The 12,704-nt window shown below is 50.7% G+C and overlaps 1 protein-coding gene across 1 annotated transcript; it reads right to left on the minus strand.

Moving 5' to 3' along the window:
* Nucleotides 1–1,990: 1,990 nt before the first annotated feature.
* Nucleotides 1,991–6,638, minus strand: Klk12 (kallikrein related peptidase 12). Its single transcript, XM_048368968.1, has 5 exons — nucleotides 6,602–6,638; nucleotides 5,940–6,117; nucleotides 5,101–5,357; nucleotides 3,333–3,466; nucleotides 1,991–2,146 (listed from the first exon to the last, which is right to left on the minus strand). The coding sequence occupies exons 1-5, from the start codon at nucleotides 6,636–6,638 to the stop codon at nucleotides 1,991–1,993; spliced, it is 762 nt and encodes a 253-aa protein (XP_048224925.1).
* Between the last annotated feature and the right edge of the window lie 6,066 nt (nucleotides 6,639–12,704).

Here is a 12,704-nt window from a genome sequence, read left to right on the forward strand (position 1 = left end):
CTTTAGGTTTCTGTCCCTATGATTTCCTCTTTGTGACCTCCCACACTCGCTTTCTTTGTTTCTGTGTATCTCCATCTTTATCTCTGTCTCTCAATCTCTGTCTGTCTTTCTCCATCTCTCTGTCTCTCTTTGTCTCTCCATCTCTCTGTGGCTCTTTGGACTGTATCTAGTCCCAGTGTGTCTCCTTCTGCCTAGCCCTTCCCTGGTCAGAGCTCAGGCCCAGCCAGTCCCTGGCCTCCTTCTCCTTTCCAAGGTGGATGAGGGGGGACCTGGGGCGTCACAGAGGTGGGGCTGCTGCCAGGCGAAGGGGCAGGACGGGAGGGAGGGGGAGACAGGTCGAGGCCTGTGAGAGCCAAGGCCCAAGGAAGGGAGATGAACCCTCCTGCAGAGGCCTCTGACCCCCCTTTTCCTTTAGAACCTCATTTCTCTATGGCTTCCTCCCTGCTCCCCACACCCACCCCCTCCACGACCAGGCCTCCAACACCAGACATCTGGGATAGCTGTGCACTTACTCGATGCTGGGTGACCCCGGCTCGATGCCTGCCAATCCTTCAGACACCTCAATTTCCTCATCTGGGAAATCTGGGTGCGGATCCCCACTTCTCTCAGCTTGTTTGTTTTCGGCCAGATCTGTTCCTGGAGCTTCCTCTTCTGTCACCAGATGCAGAACAAGGCGGGGTAGGCCTGGGCTCTGACCTCAAACTCCGGCTCTGCCTCTTCCTACCTTGGTGACTGACGTGGGGTAGGGACTCCACCCCAGTGAGGCTCAGTTTCTTCATCTGCAAGATGGGGCTGCTGGCCCTGCCCAGGTGACAGGTGGGGGTGAGATGAAGATTGCTGGAAAGTGCTGGAAAGAGCCAGCCCAGCGAGGCTCAGACTAGTGAGGCTCGGCCCAGTGAGACTCAGAGCCTCTCCCTCTCTTTCACCCCCAGTCCCTCTTCTACGTGACCCCAGAATCCCTTTAGGAAGGGGTTCTCCTTTCCTGAAGAGAAGGTGGAGGCAGAACAAGTGGGCAGGACCTAGTTTGGGTCCTGACGCTTTTCAACCTGGACTATTGGAGATGTATAAAAGTCAGTGGATATGAAAACCTACTAAATACGATGTATGCTTGGCACAGAGCAGTCAGCTGTAATTGGTTAGGGGTGGAGGAAGTGTTGTTTTATAGACAGTTTGTTAAATACCAATTTCCCTTCCTTCCTTCCTTCCTTCCTTTCTTCCTTCCTTCCTTCCTTCCCTTCTTTCCCTTCCTCTCATGTTAATAATGGGACTAGAACTCAGGTTGGCACTCTACCACTTCAGTCACAGCTCTACTTCTGGCTTATTTGGTTGTTCACTGGAAATAAAACGTTCACAGACTTCTGCCCCAGCTGGCTTCAATCCTCAGATCTCAGCCTCCTGAGTAGCTAGAACAACAGGTGTGAGCCACCCCACCCAGCCAACTTTTGTAATTTTCACTTGGTAATTCAGAGTGGAAAGTTTTCTTTTTTTCTAGTTCTCAAGCCATTGGAAATCTTATATACTTTGGGTACTGTGTCACGATCGCCGGGGAAAAACAGCCTTTCATTTTATTTTTGGAAGTATTTTTTTTCTACTGTTTTCCTGAATCTTTTTTTATGTCTTCTGAAATGTGTGTGTATGTGTGTGTGTGTGTGTGTGTGTGTGTGTGTGTGTGTGTGTGTGATTAGGGTTAAACTCAAAGCAAGTGCTCAACCCCTGCTCCCCAGATCTCTATGGTCTGGTGAGGCCTCCTTCCAATCTCAGGTCATCTAGGGACAAACAGACAGACGTGGGCTGTTCTTCATTGATAAGACATTTATTCTAGACAATGCCCAGCTCTCCCAGCTCCAAGTCTCAGAAGGGATGTGGATTCCTGGACTCAGAAATCCACAGAGTTCCCCCGGATCAACAAGAGTGGGGACTGAGAGCGACGAAGATGTTTGGGCTCCAAGGCTCTGAGCAGCCCTCAAGTCCTAGAGATCTGTGATGTAGGCTAGTTGTTCCTCATGACCATCAGGATCCAGTCCACATATTTGCACACTTTCGTGTAGACTCCTGGGATGCCTTTTTGTCCACAAGGCCCCACGGAACCCCAGGATACCAAACCCTGAAGGACACCTCCACACACCAGAGGGCCCCCAGAGTCACCCTGGAAGACAGAAGGAGGAGCGCTGTGGGAATAAGGGGCAGATCCTTGTTTCCTCCCCCATGCCCAGCCCACTCCCAGACCCTCACTGAGGACTGTGGCTCCAAGCCTGGTCCCATGAAAAGAGCACACCTGAAGACAATGACAACTGCTAACTAAGGGAAGAGAAGACACTGACCCTAGAGGCCAATCTCAAGGAAGGAGGGCGAGATTCTAAGAGGAAAGGGTAGAGGGTTAATTCAGGACAATGACTGGAGTTCTGCCCAACAAGTGAAGAGAATACTACCTTCAATGACCAATCAGAGGGAAAGAGGGCAGAATTGTATAGTCATAGACAGTTCTCTGAAGGACAATGGCTGGGGCTCTGACCAATCAGGAGAGAGAACACCATCACCAATGACCAACCCCAGAGGAAGGCTGGACTTCATAAGGATAGAGGACTCTCTTAGGGGCAGTGGCTGGCTCCCTGGCTAGGATACCCAGGAGGGCAAGGAGGCAGGGTCAGAGGTGAGGCAGGGTCAGAGGTGAAACAGTCCACTGGACCTTTCCTGTCTCCATCCCTGAATCTTTTTTTTTTTTTTTTTTTTTTTGGCCAGTCCTGGGCCTTGGACTCAGGGCCTGAGCACTGTCCCTGGCTACTTCCCGCTCAAGGCTAGCACTCTGCCACTTGAGCCACAGCACCACTTCTGGCTGTTTTCTGCATATGTGGTGCTGGGGAATCAAACCTAGGGCCTCATGTATCCGAGGCAGGCACTCTTGCCACTAGGCTATATCCCCAGCCCCCATCCCTGAATCTTGATCTCTCAGTTTGGGACAGAATCCTCTAGAGGAGGACGTAAGGGGAAAGTTAAGACTGCAGAGATTCTGATCCTCATCCTGTGTTCCAGATCCTGGCTGATTCTCTGCCCTCCTCCACTCCTGTCTTTTGGGTCCCCTACTCCATGTTTCCTTTTCTGTCTCCTCTCTCCTTCTATTTGTTCAGCATCTTGCCTCTGCCTCTCTGGGTGCTCCACTCCCCAGTCTTTTCTTGAATTCTGTCTCTTTTTCTCTTTATTTCGCTACTCCCCCGCCTTTCTCAGCTCATCTCTCTCCCCTGGACCCATTTCTTGACTTGTCTAACAGGCTCTCCACTTCCTTTTTCCTTCTCAGTCCTGGTCCTGGGCGGCAGGCACAGCCTGCCTTCACTCACCTGACATGCATCCTTCCCTGGAAGGCCGCCGGCACACACCATGTTGTCTGTGATTCTCCCAGGAAACACTGCCTGGCAGGTGTCACTGGCGACGATGGAGAGGTTGAGGCACTGGAGTCGGTCTGGGAATGGGTCTGGGGGGTGGAAGATATGTGTTGTAGAGTCCCATCCAAGCTCCCCAAAGAAGTCCATGCAAATCAATTACTCTGCCCCACCCCACAGCCTCCTCTACAATCCTAAAACCCCTTGAGTTTCAGGTGGATGACTCAATGTCTTTGTAACCCTTGATCCCAGGTCACTGGCCAGTCCCCTTGACCAGTGACCACCAACCCATTTCCTTATGACCCCAGCTTCCCCTCACGTCTCCTGTCTCCTGACTTCACATTCTTGTCTGCACTTGGGACCTCAGCTATGCAGCTTCTAAACCCTTCCTTCCCTCTTTCCTTCCTTCCTTCCTCCTTTCCTTCCTTCCTTCCTTCTCCTTCCTTCCTTCCTTCCTTCCTTCCTTCCTTCCTTCCTCCCTCCCTCCCTCCCTCCCTCCCTCCCCTCCCTCCCTCCTTCCCTCCCTCCCTCCTTCCTTTCTTTTCTTTTTTATAGTCCTGTGGTTTGAGCTCAGTCTTAAGCTTAGTAGGGAAGAGCTCTAGAGTCACACCTCCCTTTACCCTTTTCTGCTTTATTTACTTTTCAAGTTTTTGTCTAGGACCAACCTCAATAGAGATCCTTTCTCATAGTAGGAACTCAGGTGTGTAAAAACCAGGCTCAGCTTGATTATTGACATAAAGTCTCACAATTTCTCCCCACAGGTTAACCTTGAACCGCAATGCTCTCCGTTTTCGCCTTAATTATGGTTCAGGTTGCAGGTGGGAGCCACCATGCCTGGCCTTGGAAGCCTTCATTTTCTCCATCCCAATTCCAAAATATCTCTCGATCCTAGTTCATTTGATTGTAGATTCCCTGAACCCGAACTGCAGGCCCCTCGGACATGAGATAAGGTCTTCTTATCTTCAGATTCTGACCGGTTGCGCAGACGGCTAGATTCCAGGATCTCAGCTTTCCAGGGACCTCTAACACCTGAGCCTCTAACACTCAGCCTCTAACACTCTATTTATAGATGCCTGACATCACCTGACCCCTGACCACATCCTTGACCTCTGGCCTCTGACTCCGTACCCAACCCCTCAGCCTCTTTGCTCCTAACACTCTGGTCCACAATGGCCTGTGACCCCAACCATGATTCTCATGTATAACCCCATGCCTTGGCCCCTTCCCCCTCCAAACTCTTCCCCACCCACCCCTGTCTCTGGTGATGGAGCCCAAGACGTCATGCATACCTGGCAACTGCTCTTCACCTTGAGTCACACCCCCAGTCTTTTGGTTTGTATTTTGTTTTCAATATACGATCTCCCTCACTTTGCCCAGACTGTTTTTTGTTGCCAGTCCTGGGGCTTGGACTCAGGGCCTGAGCACTGTCTCTGGCTTCTTTTTGCTCAAGGCTAGCACTCTGCCACTTGAGCCACAGCGCCACTTCAGGCTTTTTCTATACATGTGGTGCTGAGGAATCCAACCCAGGGCAAGGCAAGTACTCTACCACTAGGCCATATTCCCAGCCTCCAGACTGGTTTTGAACCCACAATCCAACTGCCTTCACCTCCTGGAGCTGGGATTACGGGCATGCGCCACCACACTCTGTTGGTGTCACAACTCTTCACTGCTCACTGGCCATCCCAGGCTTTCCCCATCCTGCCCCCTGACTCTGGTGCACCCTTACTCCATGGCTTGTTGGTGGTTCCCCAGCCTGAGATGTGACATTTGGCCCCAGCAGGGGCACAAGATGTGGGCAGGGGCAGGGGCTGGACGCTGCGGGTCAGGCGGACGGTTCTCCCCAGGCGCAGGAGCCGCAGGTCGTGCTCATGGCTCCGAAGGGCTCCTTGGTAGCTGGGGTGGGTTATGGAGAAGGTGCTGAGGCGAATCTGCTCTGTCCAATCCAGCCGGCTCAGGCTGTGTTCCCCCAGACGTACCCAGTACCTGCTGGAGGAGACCAGGGATTGGTGATGGACAGCCCCCACCCCAGCTCCTTTTCTCTGTCAGTCTGTCCTGGCATGTCTGGATCTTGAGAAGTCTTTCCACTTGGGGTGATCTCTCTATTCATCTTCCCATGTCTAGCCAGCGCTGCCCTGGCTCTGCCTGTCCCCCAGCCTCCCTGTCCCTTTGTGTCTGGTCTCCCCTTTCACAAGACTCCCTGGAGCACCTGTCCTAGAAGGGCTCATTTGTGCACCTCAGGACCACTGAGGCCCAGGGTGGTGACAGGAGAATTGTGAGGACCCCAAGTCCCGACTGGGTGGGTGGGGGGAGACAGGTTCCACAGAGGGAAGGGAAGGGGGATAAGATCTAGGACCCTCCCAGGCCCTCCCCCACCTTGCTCCACCTCAGGCACACTCCTGTGGAAGTCCTCCTCCTCATCTAACTCCTGACTGTTGTTGCAGGACCAGCTTCCCACTCTTTCCCACTCACCCCAAGCCTACCTGGGCGAGTGACACCTGCCAGGAGGCCCTGCCCCCCCCAGCACCCACATTTGCCCATCCCAGGATGGGGTGCACACCAGCTCACCTGCCCCTACAGTGGGCAGCTGTGAGAACCCAGTCAGGGTCAATGAGGACACCCCCACAGCGCAGGTTGTTTCCCTCAAACAGCGCCACCTGCCATGGCTGAGAATTCCGGACACACTCCACCCCATCAAAAATCCTCTCCAGGTCGGTTTGACTGGCGCCTGGCCCAGCAGTGGAGGCTGAAGTGGAGGAGGGGGGGTGTGAGGAGGCAGACACAGAGGATTGTGGGTGGAGAAAGAAGGGGGCACAGGAAGAGAGGTGCATAAAAACACAGAAAGAGAAAGTGGGGGGAAGGAGGAGGCAGAGGAGAAGGGAAGAAAAAGAAAAGAAAGAAGGAAAGAAGGGAGGAAGGAAGGGAGGGAGGGAGGGAAGGACAGGAAGGAAGGAAGGAAGGAAGGAAGGAAGGAAGGAAGGAAGGAAGGAAGGAAGGAAGGAAGGAAGGAAGGAAGGAAGGAGTGAATCTCAAAAGAGAGGAGGGACGTAGGGACAAGATACACTCCAGAGAGATAGGAGGTTGAAGTGGTACAGGGAGAGTAGAAGAAGACCGGCAGGCAGGACCTGTGATCTTAGAGGTCCATGGGGTGTGGGGTAAGTCCCTTTGGCCTCCTTATGGGGAGGGGGGCCCAGGCCCAGTGCCACCCTTCCCTTGCCCGGATAACTCACCAAGAACAACCAGGAACATAAAGGCTCTGGGCCTCATGGTGGGCCTGCAGGAAAGGATGGGGAATCTCAGAGATGGCCCTTCTGGGTCCTGTACCCCTGTCCTCACTCAGTCTCTCCCTGTCCCCTGCATCTCATTCCATCCTTGCCCCTTTCTCACCTGTGTCTTTGCTGGATCCTCTATGTGTTTGTCACTGGTTCGGCCTGTCTGTGTCTCTGCTATCTTGCTGCCCACCTACCTGCCTGTCCTTTCCTCTGCTACGATCCACCTGGGATGGCGCCCTACCTGTCCTCTCCCGTGTGGCTGCCTGGGCTGTCCTCACCTGGGCCATTCCCAGGTGGAGAATGCTTTAATTCAGCGTTGAGTTCACTTCAGCTAATGACACTTAACAGCTTCACAGTTAAATGCAGTGCGGAAGGAGGAAGGAAACCAGAGGTGGGAAGACGCAGCCCCACCCCCTGTTCCCTTGTCTCGGGCCAGCCTGCGGCCCAGGCCTGATGACTCAGGGTGACTGTGGAGCTGGGTTCTAATCCCCACTCTGGTGGTGGTGGGGAGGGACAGGAGGAGTCATCAGGAAAAGGGAGACCTGCAGCAAGCTCACGGAGTTGAGACAGAGGAGGGGAGGGGAGGGGAAGAGAGAGGAGGGGAGGGGAAGAGAGGGGAGAGGAGCCATGACAAAGTTGGTGGGCCCCCGCGGGACGGGACAGAAAGGTTTCCCAAACTGGGTTCTGAAGAAGATTTTAGTTGGGTTTCCTAAAGGCACAGTTAATTCTGAGCACCCTGGAGGACTTCCGTGTATCTTGGTATATATTTATATGTGTGATGAAGTCGATTATCTGATGCCATGAAGGTTTTCCTTTACCATAAGTGCTTTTGTTGATTAAATGAAATCCACAGGGAAAGAAAGAAAGGGGCAGGGGGGCTAGAGAGAGAAAGAGAGAGAGAAGCCTGTGCTGGTTTTACTCATGGGGAGAGAGAGAGAAAGGGAGAAAGCAAAGGAGAGAGAAGGAAGATATAGAAACATAGGGTGGACAAAGGGAAAACCAGGAAAGGCACTAGAGACAGACAGGAAGGGGAACTAGAAGGCAGGAAAATGACAAGTCCTACCCCCACCCCCTGTTCATCTTTCCTCTCTCCTCTGTCTCAGCACTCTGCATCTGTCTGTTTTCAGAACAATAAAACTTTAGCTTTTGATTTACTGTCTGAAGCCACCAAACACAACCCCTCCCTTCTTGTGCATTTTGGAGGAATCAAGTTTATTAAGGTGTAATTTATAGCCAATAAAAGTCATCCTTCCGCTTTGGGTGGGAGCTGGATAGCTAGATATAATATTGGCTCAGCCTTAGAAACCGCTCTGGTTTTCATGAGGAGTCAGAAGTTTAGATTTATAGTGGGATATTCCCTCATCCTAGAACACTACCCAACACGTGAAACTGTGGACTTCTTTTTTTTTTTTTTTTGGCCAGTCCTGGGCCTTGGACTCAGGGCCTGAGCACTGTCCCTGGCTTCTTCCCGCTCAAGGCTAGCACTCTGCCACTTGAGCCACAGCGCCGCTTCTGGCCGTTTTCTGTATATGTGGTGCTGGGGAATCGAACCTAGGGCCTCGTGTATCCGAGGCAGGCACTCTTGCCACTAGGCTATATCCCCAGCCCAACTGTGGACTTCTTGATCAACTCTCTCTCTTTCTCCATCTCTCTCTGACATCCATAATCTCTCTCTCTCTCTCTCTCTCTCTCTCTCTCTCTCTCTCTCTCTCTCTCTCTCTGTCGTCCATCTTTCCCCATCCACACCTCTTCTCATTCTGCTTCTAGCTATCTGGCTCATTCTTATTTATATTTAACTTTTTAAAAAGTTGTTCTTATAAAGGTGATGTACAGAGGGGTTACAGTTATCTAAGTCAGCTAAAGAGTGCATTTCTTTTTGACAATGTCATCTCTTCCCTTGCTCTCTCCCAGTTTTCCCCTCCCGTCCCCACCCACAGTTGTGTAGCTCATTTTCCACATAGTGGCCAGTGAGGACCACTGCTACATTTGTTCACTCCATGTCCCTCCATTTCTATGTCTCCCCTTATTGTTTTGGTCAGTTGTGAGGCTTGAACTCGGAGCCTGGGTGCTGCCCCTGATCTTTTTCACTCTGGGCTAGCACCCTACCATTTTGAGTCATGGAACCACTTATGGTTTTCTGATGGTTAATTGGAGATAACAGTCTCACAGACTTTCCTGCCCAGGCTGGCATTGGGTAGCAGTCCTCAGATCTCAGCCTCCTGAATATCTAGGATTACAGGTGTGAGCCACCAGTGCCCAGCTTCATTGTTTTTTATTACACAAAATTTACAATCACATCACCCCCCTCCCCAGCCCATTGGTTCTCCTCAGAGTCTTCCCTTGACAATCGTATCTCCTCCTCCTCCTCCTCCTCCTCCTCCTCCTCCTCCTCCTCCTCCTCCTCCTCCTCCTCCTCCTCCTCCTCCTCCTCCTCCTCCTCCTCCTTATTTTATTTCAGTTCAAGGAACTCCTACACTGTTGGCAGCCACTGTGAAAGTCAGTATGGAGGTTATTTGGGTGTCCAGAGATTTTTGTGTTTTCCAAGCTGCCTTCATTTTCACCTTTTAATGTCTGCATGTTCCTCCCCTCTCTCCCCTCCTTCCCTTCCTCCCTCCCTCCCTCCTTCTTTCCTTCCCAAGAAGACCCTTTCCTCCAACTTCCATCCTCCTCGCCTGTCCTTCCTAGCTCCTTCACAATAGTATTTTGTTCCCTCTGCAGAGTCTGTAAAACCAGGAGTTCCCAGATTCCGGGGCTAAACCTGGTTCTCTCCAGCGAGTTCGCCTGGAATGGGTGGGTGCACCTTGGTGGTGTCACCTGTTGCTTGGAGTGGGAGGAGCACAGCCCCCTCTCCTCCCCAGGCATTGTCTGTTACAATTTTTTTTTGTTCAGGGATGTAATACTTCCAATTTCTGTCTCCCAAGTAAGTAGCAGGCTTGAGCCACCACTCCCTGGCTTGGATCTGTTTTACTTTTGGGTTGCTAAGAGTCATAGTACCTAGGGTTTTTGTTGTTTTGTTTTCATTTTCTGACAGAGTCAGAGATGGAGGGAGTTCTTCATTCTAAACAAACAACTTTCAGAAATTGTGACTGTGTATAAGCTGCTTCATGAGGGTTTGCATATCCTGGAGGAATGATCAGACAAATTCCTTTGAACAAAGGTGCACACTGTCAGTATGACATCATCAATATGACACCATACCCATGGTATTGGTGTTTGCACCCAACAGTATGATGTCACTTCTGTGCTTCGGTAGAAAGATGCAGTTGGCACAATGCCCATGTGAGGGTTAACAACACAACACCGGAAGGGTAGAGCCTTGGCACACCAAATATAACCGTGTATGGCTTAACCGTGGGAATATATCTTAGAAATGTGTCCTCAGCTGATTTTGCCATTGGGCAAACATCACAATGTGTTTACCAGAGCCGGTTGTTGAACCTAGTCGTGATAGAAAGACTAGACCCAGAGAATACAGGCAAGATTTTATTAGGATTTAAAAAAAATTTTAAATCAGTATTGCTTAATGGTTTACATAGGACAAATTCCCACCAAAAGTTCCCATCTAGGTTGTTGTATGCAAATAAAGAATTCAAGGTAGTGGAGAGTGTCCACTCCTGATTGGTCAGTCCCTATGCAAAATAGGATTGAACTTGCAGAGAATGCCTACAGCTGATTGGTCATTGCCTGAGCTCAGTTGTAAAATGGCTCAGCTCATTGGTTGGCTTTGGCGGGGCTGGCATGGGTGAGCAAAACTGGTGTGTTTTTAACTCCAGGGCTGTGTGTGAGGCTCCAGCTCCTACTTTGTGTCCTGTGCAAAAGCAAAACAGGTCTGATTACTGCAGGATATGTTACTGGGACAGGAACTCATTTTACTTTTTTTAATTAAAAAAATTTTAGGGGGCTGGGAATATGGCCTAGTGGTAAAGCGCTCTCCTCGTATGCAGAAGCACTGGGTTCGATTCCCCAGCACCACATATATAGAAAAAGCTGGAAGTGGCACTGTGGCTCAAGTGGTAGAGTGCTAGCCTTGAGCAAAAAGAAGCCAGGGATAGTGTCCAGGCCCTGAGTTCAAGCCCCAGGACTGGCAAAACAAAACAAAAGAAAAAATTTGCTAACCATGGGGCTTGAACTCAGGGCCTGGACATTATCCCTGGCTTCTTTTTGCTCAAGGTTAGCGCTCTACCACTTTGAGCCACAGCGCCACTTCTGTTTTGGAGGGAGTTAATTCGAAATAAGAGTCATGTCTTTTCCTGCCCAGGGTGGCTTGAACTGTAATCCTCAGATCTCAGCCTCCTGAGTAGCTAGGATTATAGGCATGAGCCACTGGTGTCCAGCCCAAGAATTCTTTTTTTTTTTTTTTAAATCTTATTTTTAGCCGAGCACCAGTGACTCATGCCTATAATCCTAACTACTCAGGAGGCTGAGATCTGAGGATGGAGGTTCAAACACAGACTGGGAAGGAAAGTCCATGAAACTCTGATCTCCAATTAACCAGAAAACTAGAAGTGGTGCCGTGACTCAAGTGGTAGAGCCCTAGCCTTGAGTTGAAGAGCTCAGGGACAGCACCCAGGCCCAGAGTTCAAACCCCATGACAACAACAACAACAACAAAATCTTATTTTCATTTACCTTTTTTTATATAGTCCAGACGGAACTGGAACTTGCGATACTCCTGTCTCTGCTTTGGAATGTTGGAATTAAAGGCATGCACCACCCTACCTGACTGACTCAGAGCAAACGCACATGCAGTATAGTGCTAGAGGTGCCAGACTTTCCTCCTACTTTTAGTTGATGGTAGCCCCAGTCAGGAGTCAGGACTAAGTTACAGACCTGTTACAGACCTTCCAGGCTGAAGAAGTACATTCTGGGGTTTCTGGGGCATGTATCCCCTCTAGCCTGGATGGGGCAAAATCACCCGTGAGCTTCCCTTGGGGCAGTGGCATTATACCCCCCAATGGGGCTCTGGAAGGGTAAATTGAAAGTTCTTCCCAGGGCTGAACCCAGCTGGACAAATGCCAGGAAATGTCAGCCAGCTGCTACCCCTTGACAAAGCCCCTTTCCCACTCCTTGGGAACTGTGCCTTCCACCAGCTGTGGAATGCATTCCTTCCCCACAGAAACTCCCCTGGGCCAAAAGCGCAGGTGGCTTTGAAATCCCAGGTGAGGGAGGAGGGAGGCTGGAGGCTAAGCCTGGCTGGCTGTCCTGACTTAGTGTTGTGAGTACTTAAGACTCTCCAGCTCAGCCATGTCATTATTTTCTGTTCCACAGGAAGCTCTGGGCGGCTGCCTCTTCTCCGAAATCCCCAGCTGTCACTCAAAGCAGTTGGCTCTGGCTTGAGGACCTGGGAGACACAGCGCCACACCAATTATGTCTGTAATAAGAGCAACTCTGCGGTAACAATAACAATGGCACCCACCTCTTATTAAGTATTCACTCTGCCCAAGTTGTTTCCAGGGCTTTCCACCTGCAAAAGCAATGCTGCCTGACCCACAGACCTTGAAGGTCAGTGTGATGTGGTTTTTGTTTGAAAAAGGTTATCAAGACAGGCAGGGTAGTACATGCCTATAGTCCCAAGTTTTTCATGAAGCTGAGGCAGGTGGATTGTGAATTCCAGATTGCCTGTGTTTCACAGTGAGACCTCTCACTGTGAATAAATAACAAAATGAAGCAAACACACACAAATATTTACTTATACATTACTTGTTTATTTACATAGGTAATGCTGGGGTTTTAACTCTGGGCTTCACAGGCCCGGCTACGTGGGCCACGCCTCTGCTCCTCTTTGCTTTAGTTATTTCTCAGAGGTCTGGTCTGCTGCCTGGGACCAGCTTTGGGCCAGGAGACACTCACACAGCTGGGAACACGCTGCTTTTTTTTTTTTTTTTTTTTTTTGCCAGTCCTGTGGCTTGGACTCAGGGCCTGAGCACTGTCCCTGGCTTCTTTTTGCTCAAGGCTAGCACTCTACCACTTGATCCACAGCGCCACTTCTGGCCATTTTCTATATATGTGGTGCTGAGGAATTGAACCCAGGGCTTCATGTATACAAGGCAAGCACTCTTGCC

This window comes from Perognathus longimembris, chromosome 20 (assembly GCF_023159225.1).
Source record: "Perognathus longimembris pacificus isolate PPM17 chromosome 20, ASM2315922v1, whole genome shotgun sequence".
NCBI lineage: Eukaryota > Metazoa > Chordata > Mammalia > Rodentia > Heteromyidae > Perognathus > Perognathus longimembris.

Excerpts from the sequence above, each read along its gene's own strand:
- Klk12 (XM_048368968.1), bottom strand. The coding sequence starts at position 6,638 with ATGAGGCCCAGAGCCTTTATGTTCCTGGTTGTTCTTG. Across the intron at positions 3,467-5,100 it reads AACCACCAACAAGCCATGGA|ACCCATTCCCAGACCGACTC; the intron begins GTAAGGGTGCAC and ends TCCACCCCCCAG. Across the intron at positions 2,147-3,332 it reads CAGGGAAGGATGCATGTCAG|GGTGACTCTGGGGGCCCTCT; the intron begins GTGAGTGAAGGC and ends TCTGTCTTCCAG.